Source organism: Melozone crissalis, unplaced genomic scaffold (assembly GCF_028551555.1).
Source record: "Melozone crissalis strain CALT ecotype California unplaced genomic scaffold, PUWL_Pcris_2 ptg000033l_1, whole genome shotgun sequence".
NCBI classification, from domain to species: domain Eukaryota; kingdom Metazoa; phylum Chordata; class Aves; order Passeriformes; family Passerellidae; genus Melozone; species Melozone crissalis.
In genome coordinates this window covers 13781200-13807491 of record NW_026535811.1, presented here as the reverse complement: position 1 = coordinate 13807491, position 26292 = coordinate 13781200, and the positions used below count along the sequence as shown (strand labels likewise).

The 26292-nt window shown below is 43.1% G+C and overlaps 1 protein-coding gene across 2 annotated transcripts in view; it reads left to right on the top strand.

Annotated features, from left to right (window-relative positions):
* The window catches only part of CREB3L2 (cAMP responsive element binding protein 3 like 2), a 71582-nt gene extending 49993 nt beyond the window's left edge, over positions 1 to 21589 (top strand). The window contains exons 3-12 of one of the 2 annotated variants that reach the window (XM_054282039.1): positions 1670 to 1836; positions 3415 to 3502; positions 5244 to 5422; positions 6086 to 6232; positions 7928 to 7986; positions 9097 to 9165; positions 16090 to 16189; positions 17094 to 17220; positions 17891 to 18116; positions 18933 to 21589. In XM_054282039.1, coding sequence (XP_054138014.1) covers positions 1670 to 1836; positions 3415 to 3502; positions 5244 to 5422; positions 6086 to 6232; positions 7928 to 7986; positions 9097 to 9165; positions 16090 to 16189; positions 17094 to 17220; positions 17891 to 18116; positions 18933 to 19008 — 1238 coding nt within the window. In that variant the 3' untranslated portion in view covers positions 19009 to 21589. Of the gene's footprint in view, positions 1 to 1669; positions 1837 to 3414; positions 3503 to 5240; positions 5423 to 6085; positions 6233 to 7927; positions 7987 to 9096; positions 9166 to 16089; positions 16190 to 17093; positions 17221 to 17890; positions 18117 to 18932 lie in introns of both variants that reach the window. The other variant, XM_054282038.1, reaches the window with a different exon arrangement.
* The last annotated feature ends 4703 nt before the right edge of the window (positions 21590 to 26292 follow it).

Genomic DNA, 26292 nt, shown 5'->3' with positions numbered 1-26292 from the left:
GCTTTTACCAGCCCTACAGTGTGTGTTTTTGCTCTGTCTTTTAATTTCATATGTGCAGTAAAGAATTTGCTTGAAGGCAGTAGAAAGCTTTGAAAGAAAGATCAGCACTCTTCTTCCTTTTGTGTATATTTGCTGTCAGATTCCAGCTGCTCTGTTTAATGGATATGCCTCTCTCAACCACTGCTCAGTCATGGCAGAGGACTGTGCCACATGCAGCTGGGATGCAGTGCCCCTGGTATAGGATATTCTCCTGCAAGAGAGAATATCTAAACTCTTTCAGTTGGAACAGGAAGTTTTCTAAGGCAGAATTGCAATTGACAAAAACACATTTGATTATTTTGTATTTTTAAAGGGGGTTGTTAACAGTCTTGTGGAATTGTTTCAAAGGTTGAGTCTTTCTAAGTTCTTAGTACTCTATTATACTTCAGACCTGTGATGGTGTTCACAGAGGTCTCAGGTTGAGGGAAGAGATGAGGATCTGACTCCATGTTTCAGAAGGCTTGATTTATTATTTTATGATATATATATTACATTAAAACTATGCTAAAAGAAGAGAAGAAAATGTTTCATCAGAAGGCTAGCTAAGCTAAGAATAGAAAAAAATTATAACAAAGGTTTGTGGCTCGGACAGAGAGCTTGAGCCAGCTGACTGTGATTGGCCATTAATTACAAACAACTCTGAGACCAATCACAGATGCACCTGTTGCATTCCACAGCAGCAGATAATCATTGTTTACATTTTGTTCCTGAGGCCTCTCAGCTTCTCAGGAAGAAAAATCCTAAGGAAAGGATTTTTCATGAAAAGATGTCTGCGACACAGACCTGGGAATATAAGTCCTTTTTCAGCAAGTAAAACAGTGAATGGAAATGGGGAGCTAAACTTACCATGCCAACCTTCTTCCAGTTCTTGATGATGCTGGGCAAACCTTTCAGCTTTGTCTAGAAAGAACTTATATGGCTTTCTCTTGACTAGGGAGCTTTCAGTAAGTGGAGTTAGGGGATAATTCTGCTGACATGTGATGCACGTTTCATTGCTGCCATATAAAAAATGCATCCTGTGCTGTCACTTCCCAGGGGCTCTGTGGGGGAAATCCACATGATCACCATGGCACTGGTGCTCCTCTGAAATCATCAAAGCTATATCCTCTTTTGCACATACTAAATGAATCCTTGGGGGAAAAAAATGAAGTTAAGGGTGTGACAAATACTTTATTTTTAAGAGTATAATCCCACCATTTGAGCTATTCGCTGCCTGCAAGCAGTAGAAGAAGCAGAAGTCTGGCTAAAGGCTATCTCTAGAAGGAGGAATAGAACTGAGTCAGCAGGCATTAGGCTGTTTGGGACAGGGCTCTCTGGCTGCTTTACCCAGAGCTTGTTTAGTCTTGTTCTGCTACGCATTAGCAGCTTTCAGCAATGCACAGTGATTAGTGCTCTGTGTCTTTCCTCGCTGCTCCTCTGTGTATCCTGGGGCTAGGATTAGGTTACAGCCTGAAATGGCATGGTTGTCTGCATTGACTGAAAGCTGAATAGTAAGGGCAGAGTTTTGTTGATAGACTAAAATGTCTTCTGTGTTTGTTTCCCTTCTCTGGAAGAGGAATGACATTATTTTCATTTGTAGTCTTTCTGTTTCTGATCTAAACATGTGGTGTCCAATTTCCTTCCCTGGCAGGTGACCTGGAAAATGAGGAATGGTGTCTGGCTACAGATTTTACTCCAGCTGCAATAAAGACAGAGCCAGGGCTGTGTGAGACATCAGGCCTTGCTCCCTCAGTCAGTCTCACCGTCACGGCCACGTCGCTGGAGGGGGAACAGCCTGAGCTCCACACAGATGCCCTGGTACTGCAGACTCTGCTCTCTCTGCACTCTTAGCTTCTCCTAAGGCTGTTATTACCAGTGGGGACTCCTTAGTGCCAGGGCTTGGCAGTTCAGGGTGCACACTGCAGTCTGTTCTGATGGTTTTTAATGTTTGCTGGTGTTCCACTATTGCTGGAAGAGCTTGTTGTCTGCATATTTAACTCTTAATGTTTGTATATACAACTATGCTAGCCCCAAAGCCTGGGGCTCCTGGGTTTCTACAAATATTTGAATAGTTTCTAATGAACCAGTTGTGCCTGAACTGCCTAATCCACTTGCTCTACGAAGCCTGTGACAAGCTAAGTGTCTTTAATAAGACCTTGCTTTAATGCTGCTGTGCCTTCCCCTGAGCAGAACAAGACTCCTTGCTTGGATTGATTGGAGAGTTTCCCTATTTGCCTGCAAAGTTACTTTTGCCAGATCTGTGAAGCTTTGACATTTCAGGCTGCTGCTACTTCCGGACCCAGCAGCCTCACAAGGAGCTTTGTGATGCTTTTCTCACCACAGCTGGAGCAGCCAGTGGACATTCTAAAGAGCTCAGTTTGGCTGTGGTTGGGTTAAGGAGAGTGAACTGCAGCAGCTGGTGGCTCACCAGGCTTCCCAGCCAGCAGAGGAAGAAGCATGCCTGTTGTCAGCCCCCAGCATGCAATGTCAGTCCAGGCTGGAGGGGGTTGATATATGCTGAAAATAAATGTTTCCACTTGAATGTGAATCAGAAATAGGTGCAACAGAAATTATTTTATGAGAAACTGAAAAAAAGCTAAGCACAAGTTTCTCATAATTTTCTCCTGGCTTGAATGTGCTGTTTCCAGGACACAGTCCTGCTGTAGCTTGGGATGCTGTGATCTGCAGAGTATTGGGGCCTGCTGGTGGCTCACTGCTGTTGCATGGATTGGTTACACAGGTTACTGAGAGATTTTGGCTGCAGTTAGCCTGCTGGTGTGCCAGCCTGGCCTCCTCAGGCCTGGCACTGCAGCACACAGACAGGCTCTGGGCAAAGCTGGGCAGCCTGGTGCCCAGCCTGCTCAGTGGGGCAGGCCAGGTGTGTTCCCAACTTCAGTCAGCAGTGACTCTCTCTTTTCCTGCTCCTCAGCCCTGTGAAAGGAGCTTGGGTCCCAAAACCTGGTGCTCAGTGACTGGCACCTTGTTCTTGCTCCCAGATGACAATGGCCTTTAGGAGGCTGTCCCTGACTCCCAGGGGTGTTCCTGTCCTTGCTCAAACAGAGCCTGCAGTCCAGCAAATCCTAGCAGCAGCTCTGTTGCTAAGAGAAGTAATCGGAGTGGGTTACATGTTAGCTTTCAGTCTGAAATGTCATCTCTGAGGCGTAATCTTTTATTTTAGCTAAATATAGCAGTAAGAAAAGTCATAGTGGGAGTAGTCAGGGCAATATTCTCTGTAGCCTGGTTTAGCAAACTGTGTGAAGCAGTTAAAGCTTTGCCTGTGGCAGAGCAGGAGGAGAGGAAACCTCTCCATTTATGGAGAAGTAATCCCTGTGCCCTTCTATCAAGACTTTAAGATGTGTGCTCCAGGTTTTCATGCTGTTAATTTCTCTTTTCTAGATGAAACCACTGACCCAGAAAGTTCTTCCAGAGATTAAATTGGAGCCCCATGAAGTGGATCAGTTCCTGAACCTCTCTTCTAAGGAAGGTCTGTTAAATACAAAATGAAAATGTAGGGCTAGATGTCCAGCAAGTACAATAAATGTACTTTACCCTGATTAAATATTTGGATTTCTTGTTCACCATGTCAGATTTTAGGCTGAAGCTACATTTTATAGGGATTCAACTCAGGCTATTGAAGAGCCAGAGTCTCTCTGATCCTTTATGTGAAGTTTTTTTCTTTCTCCCCCCCCCCCCCCCCCCCCCCACTTTTTTCATCACAAAGAAAATTATCCCTTTTTCTCTGTAGGATATCAATAGTTGTACTGAAGGAAGCTTGAATTATTCAAGTAAGGATTATTTAGGATAGAAAAGAAATCAATTTGAGGAGACTTAGTTAAGATATAAGAAACTTCACTGTTAACCTCTGATGCAAAAGCTGGATGTGAGTTTATATGAAAATAAAAGTTAGGTGAATCTGTTTGTAGCATATTAGTTTTAGGAACAATCATTATCTTTTTGTACTTGCACTCTAATGTGAAAGGAGGAGCAAAGATCCCTACCCTGAAAGCTAAACACAATTAAAGTCATGAAAATTTGGAAGAGCCAAATATTTGGTGTGAGATCTGAGCAGATAACTGCATTTCAGTTAGAAACATTTGATATTCTGTTAGTGAATTAATTTCTATGGGTAAGTAGCACTGCTCCAGGGAGAGAAGCAAATGATGCAGCAGGTGGATAAAAGGATATCTCAACCCAGGAGTAGATTTGTTTGCTCACTTTGTGGGATTAAGGGCCTTTCTGTTTTTCAAATATGTTTCTTCTTCTGGCATCTGCAAGAGCTAACGTGTGAGATAAAAAGAGTACTGTAGATTTTTTTTGACTATTTTTCTTCCATCCTCCCTTACCACCCATTTGATCTTTTCAACTCAAATTTGCAAAGCATAACTGAAGTGGAAGGTGGCAGATCAGCCCTGTATCTTCCTACTTCAAAATTCAATTGCTGTAAATTTAGCTCAGAGAAAGAGTGACTTAGTTATGGCTGTTTTGAGCATCTGCTAAATTGTCCATTTAGTAAGAGTGGGTGAGACATGCCTTGTTTCTATTGGTCCAGACCCTTTTGATCATAAGCAGCACTTTGGCTGACAATCCTAGAGCAGGTTCTTTTGGCTGCAGCTGAGGTTATCTTATGGCTCTGGATAGACAGTGTGAGAGAGGTTCCTGTGGTGGCTGCCTGTGCTGCTCCTGCTCCATCAGTGCACTGAAGCCTTTGCTGTCACTGGGTTGTCAGTCACTTCCCAGCTGTGCCAGATCATGTCCTTAGGAGGCCTTGCTCTCCTTCCTTATCATGTAACTCCTTGGATGTGATCCCTTCCCTTGCAAATACTGGCAGATTGTTTAATCCATGGCAAAGTTAGAAAATACTATTGTTTTTGGAGAGAAAGTCTGCTGGCTCAGAGCCCCTCTGTTAATGTGGTTTCCCAGGAAAGGGAACTTGTGCTTTACATAATACATGAACCTCAAAGCATTTGAAGAAGGAGCTGAAGTGTAGGTAGAAGTGACTGGAGCATATGCACAGAGCCCTGTTTTGTCTGTCAAACCTAAAGATAGCTGCAGCATTTCATTCCTCCTTTGGAGACCTGCATGCTCCAAACCTCTTCCAAGTTGCTACTTCTGCTTGATCCATTTTTCAGCAGACACTCCTAGTCCTGGGAGCAGTGTGGTGGTGGCAGTGTGAATGGACACCTTTAACCCTTGTCTTGCTTTGTGTCTCTGTTGCCCTGTAGTAGTGGATCCCCTGCATTTGCCTCCCACCCCTCCGAGCAGCCACGGCAGTGACTCTGAGGGAGGGCAGAGCCCAGCGCGGTCGCTCCCTCCCTCCAGCCCCGTGCAGCTCCAGGCCACGGCCAAGGTCGCGTCGCGCGCAGCCTCGATGCTCTCCAACTCCCCTCTCCTGACTGCACCACACGTGAGTTGAGCTGCTCTCTCCTCCGCCATTTATCTCTGTGTCTTTTTTTATTTTTTTTCACTTTTTAAATTACTGGTTTTGACAGAGATTTCCTCACTTTCTGTTTTTGTTTCGATGAATTCATCTACGGTCAAAACTGCAGATCCGGTAATTCTTGCTCACTGGTCTGTTCTGTTCCCACAGGGAACAGCGTGTGCCTCTCCTCCAGGTTGAGACAGGGTTCACCAGTGTTATTAGGTTTATCCCATCATGGACTGTGTTTTGCCTTAGGGCCCAGCCCTGCTGGGTTGACCTGTCTCTGGTAGATGTGCATCTGTCCTCTTGTCACGTCATTAGCAGGAGGTGATCTTTAGGGTGGGATTTTCAGTAGTGTTTCTCATGGGTCTCTGTCCCTGTTTGAGCCAAAGGCAGTTATACTGTTGCCCTCAGAGCTGGGCCAAGAACAACTGTTTTGAGGAAATCCTGTCCCAAAGGTTTGAACTCAGAATGGAAGTTACCTGAAAGGTCTTCCACACGTTCCCAGTTGCAGGAGGCTGTTCTAGTAGGCTTAGTCCTGTCTGGAGTGGGAGACCTGCTGCCTCTCCTCTATAATAACCCTTTCTTCTAAGATTGTGTGCACTTACTGTTTTGTTTTATTTTATTTCATTTCTATGACCCTTGAAGAAATTACAGGGGACTGGCCCCCTCATCCTGACAGAGGAAGAGAAGAGGACACTGATAGCAGAGGGCTACCCAATCCCTACCAAACTGCCCCTGACAAAAGCAGAGGAGAAAGTCCTAAAGAAAATCCGCAGGAAAATCAAAAACAAGGTAAATGTTAGTTAGCTTTGCTGGGTGGGTCCTACTTGTCCTTCATTTTAGAAAATGCTGCAGAATTCTGCAGTAATGGTCTGTGGTACTGTTGAATGCTGCAAGTTGTCTTTTAACAAAGTGCTTTTCTTTGTTCCTGAACACATCCATCAAATTGTCTGTCAGTGTGAGTGTGCCTCAGTGTAGGTATTTACCTGACCCCGTTAACAATAGAGTATTTAGCAGGCAGAGTATCAAGTTGCTGTGGCTTGGCTCCAGTTAAAAATCAGAACAATCCTACCCTTATGGTGGGCAAAGAGCTCTGTATTCTTTGCATGATGAGGAAGGTGTTCTTTTCTGTTTCCTGTTTTAAAATATGACTGTATTTCAGTGCACTGGTCTTCTGATCACTGAATTCAGTGACTTGTAAAGTTGATACCAAGTATGCCAAATGCCCTGCAAGTTTGTTTTTTTTTTCTTCTGCCATGGAGAAGATCATAGTGATAGGGAAGAATGCAATTTTTTTCAGACCTGGCCAGCTCACTTGTTCTAGAGGATTTTAGCACATATTTTGTGGTTACTATATTCTGCTACTGGTTTTAGCAGATAGAGGTGTAAATTTGGGCACACTAAATTGGAATTTGGTCTTGTACTGTGTTTTCTCAAAATTTTCTGAAGTGATGTTGTGCATTTCATGCACCACTTACATAGAATCAGTCATTTATATTGAGGAGAAATCTGGAGGTCCTTTGGTCAAAGCCTGGCTTGGAAAGCAGGGTCAGCTTAGAGAAGGTTGCTCAGGGTCTTGTCCAGTCACATTTTACTGCTGCAAAGGATGATGAGTCCCCTGTGTCTCTGGGCACCATGCTCCCATATTAGGACACTCCTGTGGTAAAAACAAATAAATAGAATCCCTAATGTGTGGTTGGAATTTCCTTTGCTGCAACTAGTATTTGATGCCTCTTGCCATTTGCTCTGTGCCTCTGAGAGCTCTGACATCATCTTTGCTGCAGGAGATGGTTGAAGACAGCAATAAATCAGATTCCCTCCTTGGCCTTCTCTTCTTCAATCTGAACAAGCCCATCTTTTTCTTCCTTTTCTGAAAAGTCATGTGCTCTGGCATGCTTATTATAGCAGAGCCCTGCCCCTGGGCCTGCTTCTGTACATCCAGAGGATTTGTTTCTGAGCCATAGGCTGCACTGCTCTACTCGGCTGGGGTTTTGCAGCCCCTGAGCAGAGGGGGAAGAACCCCTCCTCTGGATCTGCTAACTGCAATCTCCTTGATCCACATTTGGCTGGCTGCTTTTCCAGCAGGGGCACACTGCTGGCAGTTGTTTGACTTGTTCATCAGGACCCCATGCCCTTGTCTGCAAAGCTGCTTTCTAATACATTCATGGGCTTTTTTCCCTCCTGGATGCAGGACATCATGCTGGGATCATCTTTTGGTATTTGTCCTGGGATATTTTCTCCAGATGAATCTGATTTCTTTTTTAAGGTTAGCAGGGGATGATCTTTTTTTGTGTGATTGAAAGGAGGAGCCTTGCTTCAGAATGTGGAAATAGATCGAGTCAGTGCTTTGCTTGCCAGGAATAGAAATGAGAACAAGACAGATGCTTGAATCCAATAACACTGGGGTTTTTTACCAGTTTATGAATTAATCTCTGATGCTTTTGTTTTCTGTGCAAATATTTGGTGTTTTTCATCCTTTTTCCTTAGATCTCTGCCCAGGAAAGTAGAAGAAAAAAGAAAGAATACATGGACAGTCTGGAAAAAAAGTAAGCCAGCCTCCTTCCTTTTTGAAGCAGGCCAATAGCACTAGCTGTGGGACTGGGGAGGGATCCAGCTGTGGCTGCTGGGACAGTTCCATGCACAGAGTGCCAGCTGCCATCTCGTGGCAGTGACTGAGAAAAGGCCCTGCTCCTGGCAGCTGCTTCTCGGGGCCAGGACTGTGCTAATGTGCCAGCAAACACTTCACACCTTAAATTAGGCAAGACCCAGCTGCATGGGCCTTCACCTCAGGAGACTGTGTTGGCCAGTGGACAGGCAGTGTTCAGGGAAAGATGGATCCAGAGCGAGTAAACTCTGTCTTCCAGTGCAGATGAAAACAGAAATAGGAAGTGGGTGAGTCAGGACTGCCTGGGAAAATAAGCAGGACTCAGGAAAATAGCATGTGACCCATGGACTTCCCTTAGCAAGCAGGAGCCAAACCCCCAGTTAGTGATTTATATCCCAAATTTATCTTTCTTCCAGGAGATGAATATTCTAGTATTACTCTTATGCAATTCACCAGATGGTTCTGTTAAAACTCTTGTACCATCTTTGGTGATATCCTTGATGTAATTTCCATTTTTTTCTTGTCTCTTTATAGCTCTGTCTTGCTTCCTCAGAGTTACTCTTCTGAAATTCCACCTCATGCATACCAGATATCAAGGATATTTTCTTTTCCCTTTTTTTCTTCTTGAAGCTATTCAGGATGGTTCTGTTTGTTTTCTTAGGAGTCACATATTTTACTTGAACCTCTTACATGTTATATGACAATGTCCTTTAGTTTGGGGATTTCAGGAGTGGTTTGGAAATGGGTAGTGTCTTGGGACAGTCTTGAGCACTGTCCTTAATCTCGTGGCTTACTAGCCTTTATAAACTTGAAATTTGAGGCTCTGATTTCAGAAGCATGGCATTTGCCAGACAGCTAATGCAACTTTTGATTTGTGTTTCATGCTATGAAGTGTGATTAAATATTACGACTAAGGTTCGTTGGTGTAATTGTTTCTTTAAATGCAGGCAAGATCATGGAGCTCTCAGTGAAAGCAAGTTTGGCTTGTTTTACAATCACTTGAACAAATAACTGATGTTTTAATATTTCTCTTTCATTGTGCTGTCTCCAGAGTTGAGACCTGCTCAAATGAAAACAGCGAGCTGCGTAAGAAGGTTGAAGTCCTGGAGAACACTAACAGGTAAGGTATGGACATCATCAAACAGAACTTGGTAATGGGATATCACCATGAAAAGTGAAAATCTGGAGGTTAAGGGATCAACTGAAATGGGAACAATAGCTGTGTCTGATGGGGTTCATGTCAGAGAAAGATGTGGAAGGCCAGTTTTTGTGACTGCAGTGGGATGTAAAGCATGGAGGTTTTGATGTCATGTCTTAAACTGCCTCCCCAGCCTGTGGTGTGCTTGAGAAACCTTTTAGCACTCTTCTCTGAGTTCCTCCACTGCCCAAGGGAATGTAATTAGCAATACAAAACATCAACAACAAAAAAACCCTGTGGTCTAGCTCTCCCAATTGTCTTTATTTACTTAAATTTTGCCAGGAAGCCTCAAGCTTAGACATGACACTTCCAGAATTAACAGTGCTGAAACTCAAGAGTCATTATTACTTCGTTATGCACTACTAGATGTCATTGCAAGTATTGTGCACCCTTCTAACCATCTCACACCCCAGAATTTCCTTCATTTGGAGGGGAAATCGTCTTCTTGCTTCTTCATTTCTGAAAAAAGGGGTGACTCCATGGTGGCTTTTTCAAAGGACACATGGCAGAAGATGTTGAATAGCTAAGCTTTTAATTTGATGTTAGCTGAGAGAGTGCAGTGTCAATCCTGGCTTATGCTCAGTGGCAAATTCCAGTGAGTAGGTACGAGATGAGCCCACCCTCAGCACTTCCCAGTTAGAGGCATTTGCAGCGGTGGCTGAATATTACCAAGGAACATGATGGTGACACTGATGTGTGGGGGGAAGCTGGGTTTTGAAGATAAGACCCAGGATCATGGAAAATGGCCCTAGAGCTGATCTGTCAGCCAGTGCATTGCTAATTGAGTGGCATGTGTTGTTTCTAATCTCTGGATCCAATCTCTAATTTTATGAAGCCAGACCCTGTGGCTTGTTGCAGAGTGTCTCCCACACACTGCTCATGCAGAAAGACATCTGCTGCTTGCTTGAAGAGAGCCAAGCCATTCCTGTGCCTCTTGTATCATCCTCCAGGGTTTGACATAAAAGAACCAGCAGCTATTCTGTAGGTGTGGAGTAGAGATGTCTCACCCAGAATCTGTCCCAGAAGGTACTGAAGCCAACTTCTCTTAAGAAAAGGTGCAGCTGTAGATTATCCCCTTGGGGATAACGTGTTATCAACCTACTGTTGTTCTCCCCAGTTAAGATAAATTTGGCCAGCTGTTTTCATCTCTAAGCTATTGAGGATTCACTCAAGCTTTGTTGTCCATCCTTTCAGAAAGGACCTTTGGCATCTTACCTATTATTTATCTTAATTCTTGCATGCTAAATGCTCTAAAAAGTTTTAGGCAAGCGGTATGATCTCCAAATCCTTCATGCTTTCCCCATGTGGGATGAGTTGCATTGTTTCCTTCCCTCTGCAATAGCATTGATATTGATCTGTAATCTCATGCAGAGAAGCAGATGTTCATCCTTCTGCACTGAAATTCTTGTAACTCATGGCAATGCTGTTTTGGCTATTTAGATATCAACTGTGTCTAAAATCTGCTAAGGCTTATGTGTGAAGTGCTGAGAAATTTGTTAAAGTGCCTGCTTTCATCAAACCTCAGTTTTGTAACATATCATCTTATAGAGTTTTTCACCTTAACTCCAAAAAGCCACTTTTCCTCTTTACTGTATAATTGTGCAACTATCTCATGCAGAGAATGGTTCCAGTCCCTGGTTTAATGTACATTATCCACATCCTACGGTGAATTCAAAATGTCTCATTTCCTCATAGGTATTTGCACAGAGCCTTGGCATGACATCCAGAATCTGTTCACATGTTTCAGAACTTGTCTTCACAGCATCCTATAGCTGGAACTTTCATCTCCTACAAACAGTCAGGAATCTAAGGAATCTATTTGGAGCAGTGGTGGTCAAAATTATTTAGTGTCAGTTTGGTGTGTCAGATATCCAATTTTATATGTTTAGGGCTTTATTTCTCAAAGCACCTAGCTCAGTTAGGCACACATGTATCTCATTTAAAATGCCAGAAGCAGAGCCCTAGTTGACTTTAGCTGTAATTTTGAGTATTCATTTCAGTAAAAAATGAAGACATTACTGAACATATTATCTAAAATTAGATCAAAGCTCTTCTCCCATTGTGAAAGACTGGAAGAGGGGAAGAAAGATAACAGAAAAATAAGATTATGTGTTAAAATGATGCTTTCAACTGTAGATGTAGACAAAGTTGGATTTTTACCTTGTTGAAAAGTTGGGCTACAGTTGCTTACCTAGAAGTTAATGAACATGTGTTACTGTCAGTCACTATCATGTTTGTGTAGTCTAGCTGGATTGAGAGGAACTGAAGAGCAATTTCCAAAACATACAACTATTGAACAGCAGTTTCCTTTCAGTATGTGCAATCAGATTTTAAGAGTATGTTAATCTATATATAGAAAACATTTGCATAGATACATACCTAAGACTTAAGGGAAACCCTGCTTGCATTTCAAAATCTGGCTCCAAACCATGGAAATACGAGAATTTTTTTCTCAATAAAAATTTTCCTTCAGTAACATGAAAAAAATTAGAAGATTCTTCCTTGAAAGCCAGCCTTAGCCTGAAAATCTGGGTTTGAGAAGATGTAATGTCAAAGGTGCAGGTGTGGTCAAAAAAATTGCATCCAGGAGCATCTCCCTTGGCATTCACACATCTTAAAAGACAAGGCAGGAGGCTGGGGACCAAGATGCCAGAGTTTTTAATTCTCATTACTCTGAGTGGGTGAGTGCAGCATTTTTGTCAGCTTTAGTATTAGAACACTAGCATATGTTACCTCTCCTCATTTGTGTGACTCAATCCCTTAAAAGAAACTCATCCAAGTTCCTTCCTAGGCAGTTTTCTCAAAACTATGGAAGCCCATTATTCCATGCTTACCTGTTTTGTCTTATTGCCACAAGTGAGCTATTGGTTTGAGTAGCATCTAAGCTCTCTCAGAAAGCAAAGGGTGGGAGAAGAAGCTGGTGTTGGGTGTTGAACTAAGTTGTCCCAGTCACCAAGAAGTCTTGACCCACTCACATTTTGGCACTGAGACCAAAGGCAGAAACTGCCAGTGATCCAGATGGTTGCAAACATTCTCTGACACCAGTGTTGTCTACCTGGGAGCCCTCTTTGGGCTTAAAGACAATTTTGAAACATCTGGTTCTGGGTGTCATGTGTTGAGAATTGCTTTTGCTTCTCACTTTTGTTGATTCTGTATTTGTAAGTATCTTGATGATCTCTTTTCCTGGAGAAATGATAGACCAGTGCATGTGTGGATGAGAGTGTCACCCATGGACAGTGAATGCAGGTGGATGCCAGAGTTGCTCCCATGGAGTAACAGCAGCCAGCTGTGCTGATCTGCACTAACAAGCACCTTAAAGGCAATGCCTTGTAAATAAAAATAGGATATTCTTCCATTTCTTCAACTCCCAGTCACCTAAAGATCAAGTTGCACATCAGTCTGATCCACCAAAGGTTTATCAGCACCAAAGCTGCCAGACTTCACTGATTTGATCAGTTGTTTATTCATTTGAGACTGATAAAGTCATTTTAGCAAATTGTTTTCAAGGAGTAAAGGATGTAGGTTTAAGCTGCAATGAGATCTCTTGCACGTAATTTCAGGCCACCATTACAATAGTTGACAAAGCTTGGCAGCCCTGCAGTAACTCCTTACTTACTTACTTCCTAGGTTTTTATGCTGAAACATCTTTTATGAAAAAAATTGTAGAGATTTTCTTTGTAATTCAAATGAGGGAAGATTGTGGATTTAAGTGGTCTTTTAGTTAAAACCTCACTTTGGGATTTGTCCCCATTGCTACAAATGGGGCAGGCAGAGAAGGAGTCTCTATAGAATTAAAAGACAGAATATTTTTTCTCTCTCCTTATCAGAGTTGGGTTTTGTTCCTCACACAATGGAAATCATCCTTTAAAATTTTTTGATTATGATAAAGTGTTTGGTGTCCCCTAGAAGATGTTATTTGGTTGTTTTTTTGTTTGTTTGCATCAATGTTGGATTTTAAAGAGAAATACTGACTTGAGGAAGTCTCCCAGGTGGTTCTGTAGTGACAAGTTTTCTCTCCTTAATTAAAGTATCACTGGAAGCAGAAGGGAAGGCTTGACTTGCTCCATACTTTGGTAGTGAAAAGGCCTCTTCTGAAGATGAATATTTGTGAATATGCACCAAAACCAAGACATCACTGGCAGACTGAGTTTGCTGGCAGCATGTGGAAGGAAGTGCAGGAGTCTTCAGGCACTTTACAGCTTTCCTCTGAGGTGCTTCCATTGGCAGGGAAAAGCGTGAAAGCTCACTCACACCTCCTACAGAATTGACCCTCTAATTGAATATCCCTGGGAAACGTGTCAGACACAGTGAAAATAATCCCTGTGGGTGCAAACCCCCTTAGCATGCTGTCTTGGCATTGCATTTTCACCTGTTAGGACTTAGGCAGTGTATTCCACTAAAAGCATTTGTAGCCTTTCTGCTGGTATTTAGAGGGAGCGTCAGAGATCTGCTCCTTTTGCCTCTCCTGGTCCAGATCACCCTTGCAGCTGTCCAGTCACAAGCTTTTGCATCAAAATCTCCTTTTGACCTCAGAATCCAGTCTTCCACCATTCCAGATTCAAACAGAGAATAAATACACCAAGGAGTGTCTCATTTTTGGCAGTGGCAGGATAAACTGGTGTCATCTCTGATCAAACTTGTTTCTTGTTCTTGCCTCGGTTCTTGCTCACAGTTTGCAAATGCACCTGTATCCTGTCAGCTCCAAACACTGAGTCCTTGTCTGTAGAGAAGGAAACAGTAGCTCTGCTCAAATAGATAAATGTTTGGGGAAAGAAAGACATTTTATGTGAAGGAATTTGGTAAATAAGGTGGAGGATGAATCTTCCTCTGTCTGTAGAAGACCTCAGAGTACCTTCCTAATTATACTTTCCAAAGAGGCTGTTTTGTAATAAGCTCTCTGGGCCCACTCTGCCCAACAGGTTTTTTTAAATTGAGCATGAAAAGGCAGAGATGAACAAACTGAGGAGAATTGCCTCCTCTCTGTTGATTTCCTCACCAGCCATTAGCTGTTTTCTCACTGACGCCTCCACAAAAAGTGGCAGGAACGATCAGCATTTCAAGGCTGCTGCTACTGCCAGCCCCCAAGCTGAGGAGGAGGAGAGCTCCTTCCTCCAGTGAGTCAGGCCTGAAATTGGGGAAAGATTTAGTCTTCCAAAATAGCACAGAAAGTTGAGGGTTGGAAGGGCATTGCTGTCTAACCCAGCTGGTGGCACGTGGTGGGAATCCTGCAGGAAAGGTGTTCTGTGCCAGGAAATGATGTGCACAGCTCTGGTGAACCCTGTGCCATGCAGTGGATGGCAGGAGGAACTGGGGAGAGATGCCAGAGGGAGCAGGGAATTAGGGATGGTCTCATTCAGGTGGTGGACACTGTTTGTATCTCTTAATTTGCCTGTGGTCTCTGTATTACTGAATAAAGGATTGCATTGGGCATATTGCTCTCTTTTTTAAATACTGAGTTGCAGAGTAAGCCATGCTCTCAAGAGCATTCAAGATATCCTTTCTTAACAAGTTGAGAAGGATCTGCTGGCCCAGATAAATCTGTGCTTGAGAATGCCTTGTGCTCATTTCGGAATGTATTCCTGAAGTCCTTGAATTCATTAAACCCTAATTAGCAGTGAGCATTGATGATTAAAAAAATCCATGAAAATAGGCAGACCAGTGTATATTGAGCTGTGAAGGCACCTCTGGGTCTGTCCTACAATTAGCTTTTAGCCAGTTTGGTCTTAAAATACTCTTTCTATTTTCTCTGACACCCTGACCTTGCCTCTTGCTTTAGCTTTTGACGTAACAGCCTCCAAAACTGTCTGGAGTTTCTGTGGGGTATCCTCCACAGTAGATTGTGAAACTTACAGGAGAAGTGAAAAGTAAATTTGGGAACAAACAGAAAATGTAGCGTCTTGATACAAAATTATACTGTATTTGTGTTGAGGACAGGCATTTGGGTTACTGATAGATGGTTAAAAAGATTTAGGTGAAAATTCTGTACCAGTCATACTTTGAGATCATTTCCCATTTGAATTACTTGTATTCTGACTGTAGTAATTGATGCTACAGCAGAAAAAGTAAAAAAACCCAAAAAACAGTCAGAAAGGTTCTTCTGGTCTGAGGCTGTTGAATCCAGCCACAAGAGGATTGTCATTGTGGCTGGGACCTCTGAAAGACACAATCAGAGGAGCCACTTGAAGCATCTGCAATTGTTGTCAACTCTGCAGGATTTAACAAATAGCATTAAAGTGTTTTTTTTTTAATAAGTGAATGTGAGAAGTGAAGTCTGTGCCTATGTCTGGTTTTAAGTTCTTCTCTTTAAAAGTCAGCCAGCATGTGTTCTAAACAACTAAATAGCAAGATTTTGGGAAAGGGAGGTTTTGATAACCAACTGGATTACCAACTAGAGAAGTTGAAGGTTTTGAAAACTAACTGAGCAGTTATAAACTTGATTTTGCACCTTTAAAAATAATGGCAAAACTCCAGCTGAATTCATGACATTATATATGCAACTGGTGACTTGTATGCAGAGCAGTTTCAGTTGTTAATGTGTCATTTTGTATAGAAACACTGAAAATACAATTTTTATTTATAAAAGCTTATGAAAGTACTAAAGAAGTAATTGATCAGGGACATAAGCTGAGGGAAAAGAAAAAAATCTTGAACATTTCAGTGCTAATATATGTAAAAACTTTGTAAAATTCAAAACATTCCTTGCTAGTGATTTTAAGAAGACTTTAACTGTCTCTACCTTATCCTAAATGCTGTGTTATTGCCATGTGTGGAATTTGAAACAAAAATCTACTTAACCAACAAGCAGGTCAGTGTGTGTGATGCTTGTTTGTTGTCTTTGCCTTCCAGAACTCTTCTGCAGCAGCTGCAGAGACTCCAAGCCATGGTTGCTGGCAAAGTGTCCCGCTCATGTAAGGCAGCTAGCACACAAACAGGGACCTGTCTTATGGTGAGTATTCCTAAGGCTGGGGATTCTGAGGGAAGGAGGATCCCTTTCAAGGCACATCTCTTGTTCTGCAAAGCCTCTCCATGGCAAATTTGCAGCTTAGGGAGCTCCTTTTAATGATTTAACAATTTTGAGGGAGGTGAGACTCGTGACTGATGGAGATTAATGGTTGTGGGAGGGTACTGAGTTCTGGAGGAGACTGGGCCTGTGATTTTGGTTGGGTGCTGCAGTGGTGAAAGAAGGAGCGATGTTTTTCCAAGGGTCCCACTTTATTATTTCCTGCAGTATTATAAGGTGGAAATGGTGTCTAGGGTTGTAAAATGAAAATGAGGGTGACCTTTGAGGCTCGTACTTTTGATACTAATAAAAATAAACTTGCTCAACCAAATCAAAATATGACTGAGGCTGTAAATCTACCTCTGTCCTATTTCAGTAGTAGTAGTCAAGATAAGAAAATGAGTAGAATGAAACATTTGCTTTTCCCTCTTTACACTCAGCTATCAAGTTCCCTTTATACCAAAAGTGCTGTAAATTGATGGAAATCATTTACAAGGCATGAGCTGTTCTCCCAATCTAGCCTCACTGTCACTTGGAAGCAAAACTGGGGCCAGCAGCAGAAATAACTTTGGAAATCCTCAGAAGTGCCTGTAAAGCACACATGGCAGCTTTATCTGCATTTCAACTTTGTGAGTAAAAAAGGCAGCTGGTCAGAATGGTGCAGACATTGAAAACCAACCCCAGCATTGAGATGTGCCATTTGAAGCACTGAATTGTCATTGTGTAGGTGCCTTTACTAGGTGTGCAGTGGTGAGGAAGGCCCCAAATGGTTTGTTTTGATAAAGTGTCAGTTCTCCTGTGTGCATGTGGGTCAGGTGCACTCACCTCTCCTGCCTCCTCCCTTTGCCAGATGGTGGTGCTGTGCTTTGCAGTAGTTTTTGGCAGCTTCTCTCAGAGCTACGGGCCATATCCTTCTGCTACAAAGATGGTGTTGCCCAGGCAGCATTCCTCACCAGAGTCCTACACAGATTCCATTGGTAAGTGACAGATACTCCAGTCTTGCTCTTTGCTTGGTTGTACTTAAGCACTTGTTTTCCACACCCATTCCCACCCCCTTCTCAAGCACCTCTTGCATTTCTGCTCCTTAAATGGCCATTTTTTAATGTATACCTGTGTTTTTCTAAGAAGGATAGCTTGTCTGATGCTGATGGCAGCAGACTTCATAAAAATGGGCAAAATTTTTTCCCCACTAGCCTGCTTGGTACTTCTGTTTAAAGACTTTTTTGCCTCTGTTTGCAGAACTAAAGTTAGTTGTCTGTGAAGAGTAGCAGGGTTTCTACAGGGTAGCAGATGTTCATACTGTTAAAATGCACAAATTATTTCAGTGGCTGTTTTCTTTGCCAGTGTCACCAAAGAGTCCAAGGACTGAATGGGAAACTGTTAGTATTACATAACCATAATGAAACAATATATTATCAAAGTTATTAATTTTGTTCTTGTTTTTTTAATAATTTAGGGCTTTTGGACCCCTACCTAGACCATTCATATAGTTTCTTTCTTTAGCTCTCAAATTGCCCCAGTTAATCACTATGAAAAGGCCTTTGCAGCTTTGGCTCTGCCCTAACAGTTTCCATTTCCTGAAATGACCAGGATTGTTCCTGAGCTGTCTGTTGCTCATCTCATTTTGCCTTCTGTCTTTGTATGCAGTGAGGTCAAGGAGCCTCCTAATTTATGAAGAGCCTCAGCAGCTGGAGGAGCCATCCAGCGCGATCTCCTTCGCAGATCGCAGTGACCGACAAACAGACACCTCCAAGTTCACAGCACTGTCCCTGGAGGCTGTGCCAGGGACACAGCAGGATGAAATCATGCAGTTCACAATAGCCAACGAGACCAGGCTAGAGAAATCAGTGCTGCTGGGCCTGCAGCAGCACAGGTGAGTGCAGGGTAGGCTGCTTGTCACACTGGTGTTCTGTGTCACTCTTGTTCATGCCTGAAGGACACAGGTTAGGCTGGCACTAACACTTCATGTGCTGGGCACCATGAAGCATGAAGGAAGAGTTTGGCTTTTATCTTTAGCTGTAGGCAAAGTCACTGTTGCTCTGGAGAAGTGGTTGCATCAGAACTGTAGTAATACAGCTACCAAACTCGGTACTTCTGCCAGAAACCTAACCCCTGTAAGCCTGTTAGTTGGGCCTACCCCCTTCTTTAAAGCACTTACTTGTGTGCTTCCCAAAGGAATAAGCTTTTGGCAGTTGTATGGAAGTGTGAGGTTGTGATTCACTGGAATTTCAATGAGGTTAGGGCATGAAGAGCTGGAGTTTCTCACAGCAGTGATTTTACTGAAGCATTACTGCTGAAAGTTTGCAGGACTCAGTCTCAGGAGACAGACATGTACAATTATCTGACTACTTAAGTTCTCACACTGAATTCCCTGACTTTCAGCATAAATGTAAGGGATTTATTTTGTTTGCTTTTTTTTTTTTTTTTTTAGCATAAATGTAAGTTTTGCAGGCCTCTGGAAAGAGAGTCACTCGTTTAAATATATATGCTTTCATCTGCTACACCTTTGCTTGCCTAGAACCAAAGAGATGACTACTTTAGGATAATTCAGTATGTTACCAGACCCAGCTAACTGACCAATACCTTGCTGGTAAATACTGAATGGATCTTTAGCATTAGCCAAATCAAGCAGGATATGTACTTAAAAACTTACTATTAGCATTAACCTTTGGTTTTTTGTTCCCTACAGAGTCAACTCGGAACTAGAAGGAAATGAAACACTGAAGATAATTGAAATAGACAGAAGAGTCAATGCCACCTCTTAAAAATAAAAAAGGCCTTTTTTCTTGACTTCCCTCCTTCCCACATATTTTCAACCAAAGTTCCCCTGACTTGTCATCCTCAGTGAACCAAAGTACAAAAGAGAGGGAGTTCAACTTCTGCATTGACTGATGGGACTGTGACTACAGATGGGATCTCTTGTCTCTGTAACTCCCTTCCTCACGTGGCACACAGTCCCTGTCTCTGCTTTTGTCCCTTTCCTGTCTAACACTGCAAGGGCAGCACTGAATTATGATGGCAGATGATGCCAGCAGTGTGCCAGTGGCTGTGTGTGCCTGTGCATGCACACAGCCTGATCTGAGCACAAAGACATTCTGGAGAAGGGTGAATTGTGCAAAACCAATGGGAGCATGTGCGGGATGGTTTTCTTGGGAGAAGGTAATGGAGAGAGAGAGGAGATGCAGCATGATGGTGCTTAGAGTTTCACCACAGCTCTGGGCCTGCTGGTCTGCAGCCCTGGAGCCTTTTGGGGGATAGAGAAGCACATGTGCAGCCTGCTGCTGAGGGGACAAGAAAGGGCCCTGACACTGCTGAGCTCACAGCACAGGCAGGAGAGGGCTGGTCCATGATGCTGCTGGATTGTCCTCCCCATGCTCTTTCCCTTCTCCCCTCCAGTCTCTTCATCACTTAGCAGGGTAGGCTTCTCTGTGCATTGAATGCAGTCCTGGTGGGCTTCCCTGCTTCCACCCTTGAGAAATTAAGCAAAGATCAGTCACTGTCTTACCACACACTGTGTGGGAGAATTACACTAGTTTAACTGAATCTGTTTAGAAAGCAGGTTTTGTTACGTTTATGCAGTAGTTTAGATGGATGCCCTTTAGTCTGCTTGAGGCTAATCTATTTAGCTTAAGTCAGTTCCTTCCCAACAAACTGAATCAATGTAAGGCTTAAACCAGAAGTGCCTCCTGAGAGGAGTGTATGGATTTAATTTATTGGCTTCTAGCTGGTTGATGAAAATTCTTGTGTAGACCCGGTCTCAGATTGTCTTGTGTTTTCCTTTCCTTGCCATCTTCCTGTTACTGTTGTAAATAGTATTTATTGGCTTTGAAACATTCTGTTCAGGTAGTTGCAATGAAGAGACCTGAGGTTTGCTAGTCCTTCAAGTGATCTGGGCAAACCCTGAAATTGGACAAATATCACTGAATGCCCATTTCCTCCCCTTAAGCTTGAATTGCCCTAAAATAAAGCCAGGTGTCTTGTTTTCCTCTTACCTGCTTTTCCGGAGGTGTGGTCTGAGACCAAATGCTTTGGGTGCAGATAGGCCAGCCCATGCCTAGAGTGGTGGATCCTGTATTAAGTGTTGTTTGCCAAGGCAGCCTCTGATCTGAGGAGCTGATTACATGGGCAGGAGACCTGTCAAAAGAGGAATGAGATGAGCACGTGAGGGGGTGAAGTGACTGGCCCAAGCTCAGGAGAAAGCCAAGAGCAGCATTCAGGTCTGATCCTGGTCCAGTCCTCTTCTCCATGCTTGTTCCTTCTTGTCCTATGATGTTCTTCATGTGCCCTCTCTGTCTCTCAGTACCCTGGTCATGCCTTTGCCTGAGCTGTGCTCCTTGCATTTTGTCCTTGCAGGGGCATTGTTGAACTCAGTCCAGAATTTGAGCAGGGTTTTATCTGGCTCCTGCAGAAGGGCACTCATGCTCCATTGAGGATGGATCTAATGTGAAAATCCCTAATTCAGCAGGCTAGCAGAGCTACTTAACAGTTTACCAGAAGAAGTCAATTAAAAAAAAAAAAAGTAATTTGAAGCTCTTTATTATTTTATTTTTTTCCTAATGATAAATAAGGGAAAAACTAACCTAGCCTTACAAATAATTTTTTACTGTGTACAGTAGATATTTCTTGCAACTATTCTATTTTGTAAAATATTGAATTTGTATTTTATTACAGCAGCTGTCGCACCAGCTCCTTTCTTGTTCTTCGTTCTCCTTAGACTTTCTTCCTTCAGCATCCTATTTGCCACCCTCAGGCCTGACTCAAAATTGAGTGAAATGAATGGAAGGGATTTGGTGGATTGGAGGGGACTGTGGATCAGTCCTCCCTGTGCCATTTTAAGAGGGTGTTTCACCTCAGTGACAGTGAAACAAGTGTCTGACTCCATGGGCTTGTTCTGGTGTGCAGATTTGCTCTTCTAGGTAATTCCCTATTCTTCTACCCAAGTGCCTTATTGTTTCACCTGAGGTGACAATGAGAGGAGAAATGCTGTTGTAGTCTGCTTTGCAAGTGTTCCCATCTTGGCATGGGTCAGCCTCCACCAGAAAGTCTGTTTCCCTTCACAGTGATCCTGCTGCATTCTCTGCATCATTCCAGCATCCATTAACAACTTTTGTGGGGTTTTTTTTGGTGTTTTTTTTTTTTTATGGTTTTAAGACAGTGGTCACTTGTGAGTGCCACAAGGGGTGGCTGCATTGCTCAGCCACTTGAGGTCAGCAAAGTGGCAGGAGAGAGCTGGGATTGACCCCAACTGGTCAGCATAAGTGGCCAAGGTCATAGTTTAGAAAATTCCTTATTTTTTTTCCCCAGAGTGCCCTTGGTTTGCTGCCTTTGAGGGCAACCAAGTGGTTGAATATTCCCCAGGGTGTGAAGCCAACACCACTTTGCAACCCTGCAGTTTGCAGTGTCAGCCTGAGCTCCTGCCCATTGCCAGCTAAATGGATCACCTCCCATTCCAGATACAGCTGGTGACTCCTCTGTGTGAAAACCTAAGTGGAATAATTTCTCAGCTCTTGAAGGATAGATGATTTTGCACAACCAGAATAGCTCCTCCTCTCTGAAGCCTACTGCACTGGCCACCATTAAAACTTTGCCCTTTTTTTTTTGTTTGTTTGTTTAATTTGGGCATACTGGTTCAAATCTGGTTGGAAGATAGTCAATCATGTTTTCATCCTGAGCATTTGAAACTGGCCATGATCTGGGTCAGGCCTCTGAACTAATCCATCCAAGCCAGTTTGGCCATTCTGATTTCTTGTAAGTATTTGATAATCTATTACTATAATTTTAATTTGTGTACTCCTTTAAGTTATTTTTTAGGTACTCTTTTTTTTAGGGAATCTCTTGACCTAGCACACGCATTGCTTGAGGATTTATTGTATTACATGTTACTTTAGAATAAGGAAAAGCTTTGCTTCACTTTGCTATCTTTGTGATCATTTTTCTTCAGGGGCCTTAAAGGAACAGGTTTCTCTGCCAAGGGTCCAGGAATCCCCTGCCATCACCTACTCAGAGGCTGTGGTGCGGCAAGGACCCACGACCTCCAGAGGGGGTTTGTGCCCCTGTTGTGTGCCTAGCAGGGGGCAGGAGAGGCAGGACAAGGTGCCATTGCCCTGCCAGCCTCAGCATGCAGGGGTGGGAATGCTGATGCACTGCAGCCCACGTGGAGAGGAAGCTTCTGTGCTCTGGGTTAGGGGCACAGGAGCAGTGAGGTATATTCAGGGAGGATGCCAGTAAGTGCTTTTAGTCAGTTCAGCTCTATTACTTGAGGCCTTAGCCTTCAGCCAGTGTGCTTTTTCTGCTGATCAGTTACCTGGTGCTGTGGAATCATAGGTGTGTGTCTGGACAGGGTAAGCAAGGCCTTGTGTGCTACATAATTTCCATTTCCAGCAGAGGACTTAAATGATAAAGAGTCCTCAGCTGTAAGGTTAAGTTACTCACCAGCTCAATTTTATACACAGTAGTAAACTTACCTTTTGGCCTGTAGCTTTAGAGCATGTTTAGATCTGCTGGGTCTTTGCTTCTAGGGAGATAAGCTATGAAGGAATATAGGGCATTATTTTATATATATGTATATTTTAAAAGTCTGAATCACAGGGCATGTGACGTTTCTAACCTTGTTACTGGGGTGTAGATAGTGTTCAGTTCTTTTCCCCCCAGGCTATTTATAGTTCTTTGCTGCACTTCTTTCATTTCTTCTGTACCGCTCAATATTTTTCAGCAGCACAGACTGATGGATTAGGCTGAGGTTCTTAGGCCAGATCCCAGCTGATACAACCAGCATGGTGTTCACACTGCTCTTGGAGGCTGCAGGTGTGATTTATACTGACAGGGGACCTCTTCCTCCACATCTCTCTGTGTCACAGTGTATCTTAGTGTGCTCTTGATTCTTCTAACAGACCAAAAATTAATCTAAAACCTTTTTTTATTCCTGCTAAAGAAACCAACCCACCTCTCCACTCCCATCCCTCCAAGCTATCAGTGGTGAATTCTGTCTAGACACTTTTAGAATGTAGGTCAAGTGAGTGAATGATGCTAATTGCTACGTTGGGAGGGATTTCCACTGAGTATTTGGGCTCTAGATTCTAGCTAATGCCAAGAGGCCATTGTTCAAAACCCACGCAGCTCAGAACAGAGGAATACAGAGTATTTTTATACTCCTGGTGACTAAAATATTTCTTTCTCCAGTCACTAATTAAAAAGGGAACATTTTGTGTTCTGAAGGTGAAATGATAGGTCAGTGCTTCGTAGCTACTAAAGTTGTCCCAGCCTATACAACACTGTAGTGCTGTGATGTGTTGCTGCTTTGCACTCTCTAGCATTACGGTTTGGCAACTTTGGGGGTTGCAAAGGGGAATGAACTGAGGTATGTGTTAAGTAAGGTCTTCTTTACAGAGAAAATGTAAGGATTCAGTTCATCTTGTAGCTTTCTCATGGCCAATAAAGTGACATTGGGCATTCAGAGAATTTGTTGAAGGTTAATCCTGATTAATACTGCATTGCTTAGGTGATCAGCATCCATTGGAGACTCCAGGATTGAGAGGCAAATTGCAATTTGGTTTTCTCATTTTTATGTCAGGTCTTTTTCTGCTTTACCATGGTGTGTGTGTGTATATATATATATATATATATGAATCAAATTCCTATGTAGAAAAAAGTTCATCATGCAGGAAACTCATTTGTGATACTGTTTGGATCTGATGCTGAATGGAGTTTGGATATTCTTTATTAGCAGTAGTCTCTTATCTGCCCTACAACCAATCTCTAGATTCTTCCTCCAAGAGCTGCAACTAAAGAGGTGAGAACAGAACATGGGAAAGCTGGATAGCTGGATTTGTAGACTTGTCTTACAGAGAGGGTGAAAGAAAAGGCAGGTGAAGGGACTCCTTGCATCACAGGGAAGCCTTCTAGTTCTTGATTCCATAAATCAGCAGTAATAGCCTAAATCAGCAGGGATAGTCTCTTTCATTAGTTCCCTGCTAGGTTTAGGTTCACTCCTGTTCCCCTTGCTCTTTAATGCTGTGCAGTCCTGTTTATGCATACCTGACCTTTTATGTTATATTCCACTTTAAACAGCAGGTGAAAATCTTTCTGAGCCTTAGCAGTCCATAATGAAGGGAGTGGAAGAGGGAGAGGGAGAAGCAGAGGCAGGTACTGAATTTTGTAAAACAGAACTCTGCTGACTCTTATCTGACTTTACCATAACAGACTTTAATTAGTGGTGCTGTTATAATGGCATCTTGCTTTCTTCATCTGTACAGTTAGAATGAGTGTGTGTGTGTGCATCTGTGCACATGTACATGGTGAATATCAAAAGGTATCAAAACCACAGAGTTTTGAGTTTTCTTCTTGTAGTAAGTGTTGCTAAATAAAGGCATCTGCCTGATCACACAGGGCACTTTGGGCTTGGTGCAGCAGAAAGTCCAGGCATTTCTCTCTGAAACCTGTTCACATTCCACATCACTGAGCACTTGTAAAACTGTTGTGTGAATTGCTCTGAAGACTGTCCTGTGATTAATTGTTGACTGAATGTTGTTGCACTGTGTCATTTTGTGTGTGTGCCTAGATTGTCTGGCCTTTCTAGAGACCAGTTCTGGCTTGGTACAAAAAACTAATTATTTTGTATTCTGGTATCATTTCTCGTCTGCAGAATTATGGCTTTGAATGCTTTTTTTATTATTATTTTCTTTTTTAAGTGGTGTAAGTTGCCTTAAAAGGTGGCCCCTGGGAGCACTGATGCCCTAACCACCCTCAGGCACAGTGAGATCCAGTTCCCTCTCAGAGGGTGCTGCAAGTACATCCCAGTTTCCCTCAGATTCACTAGGCCTTCCAAGGGTAAATTACCTGCTGGTGCTCTCTTGAGGAGAAGTATCCATGGCCAATTCCATTGCCTTGGGCCGTGCAGAGCAGTCACTGCTGTGACACCCCTAAGGCACTTCAGCTGGTGTTTGCCTTTCCCTCTGTGCATGTGGGTGCAGAATAGGTTTGTGCAAACATTTAAAACTGTCTAAGATGACAAGGACAGTGATACCAGTGCAAAGCACGCCACTCCTCCCTCAAAACTCCTCAGTAAGCTTCACTGGGGCCTCTTCTGACTGCAGATATCTCTATTCTCTTGCCGTGTCTATTTAACTCTGTGTCTGTGTTCAGTGACCTTTCTATTTTTGTACAAGTGCTGTCATCTGGATACAGTCCCACCTGATTGTTCACACTGCAAACATGTCCATTGGGTGGAAATAAATTGCTGTTTTTCCTTTTTTAAATCATCTGCCTGATTCTGTGAGAGAACAGACTACCTGCTTTTTTAGCCTAAATATGTATGTAGTGAAGTATGTTATGCTTTTCATTTCTTGCAAATAAATATTTTCTGTAGAAAAAAAGCAATTGCTACTTGTTTGATTTCCTGATGACTGGAAAAAATCTGGGCCCTTGACTTTCCCAGGTGTGCCAGCGTGTGCAATGTGTCCATTGATTAACTGGTAATTTAGTGATAGAAAAGGAAGAACATGGGGTTTTACTGAAGTTTTACCCTTCCCTTTTTGAGGTTGGCAGAGAATTATATCTCAGTAATGAGTGGAAATCAGGGCCAGCAGCATTTAACAGTGATAATGACACTCAGTGCAGCACTGTGCTACAGCCCCATTAGGGCTGATGCCAAGGGGGCATTGCTTCAGTCAGGGACACTGAGGAGCTGTCACCTGGAGTGGCAGGGCTGGCTGGGGCTCATCTGGGTGGGCAAACAGCCCAAACAGGGAAGGTGAGGCCTTTCCCTGCTCTGGGCTTGTTCAAACTGGAGTGAACTCTTAAATAGCACTTTTTGCTTTGGCTTTTTGGGATGGGTTCTTCTGCTGGCCTCAGCTCCTTTCCTTAGCCTGCCTCCCCCCTGAGATAATTTGGGAGCTTTCTGCAGCAATTTGGAATTTGTTCTGCCTGTGTGAGCACCCAGCATGACACCCTGCAGCCAAACCCAGCATCCAGCCAGGGCACACAGCTGACCTCTGCTGCTTTGGTAGACATGGAAAAGGAAATGCCTGATTGTTTCAGTCTGGGGACTCTGT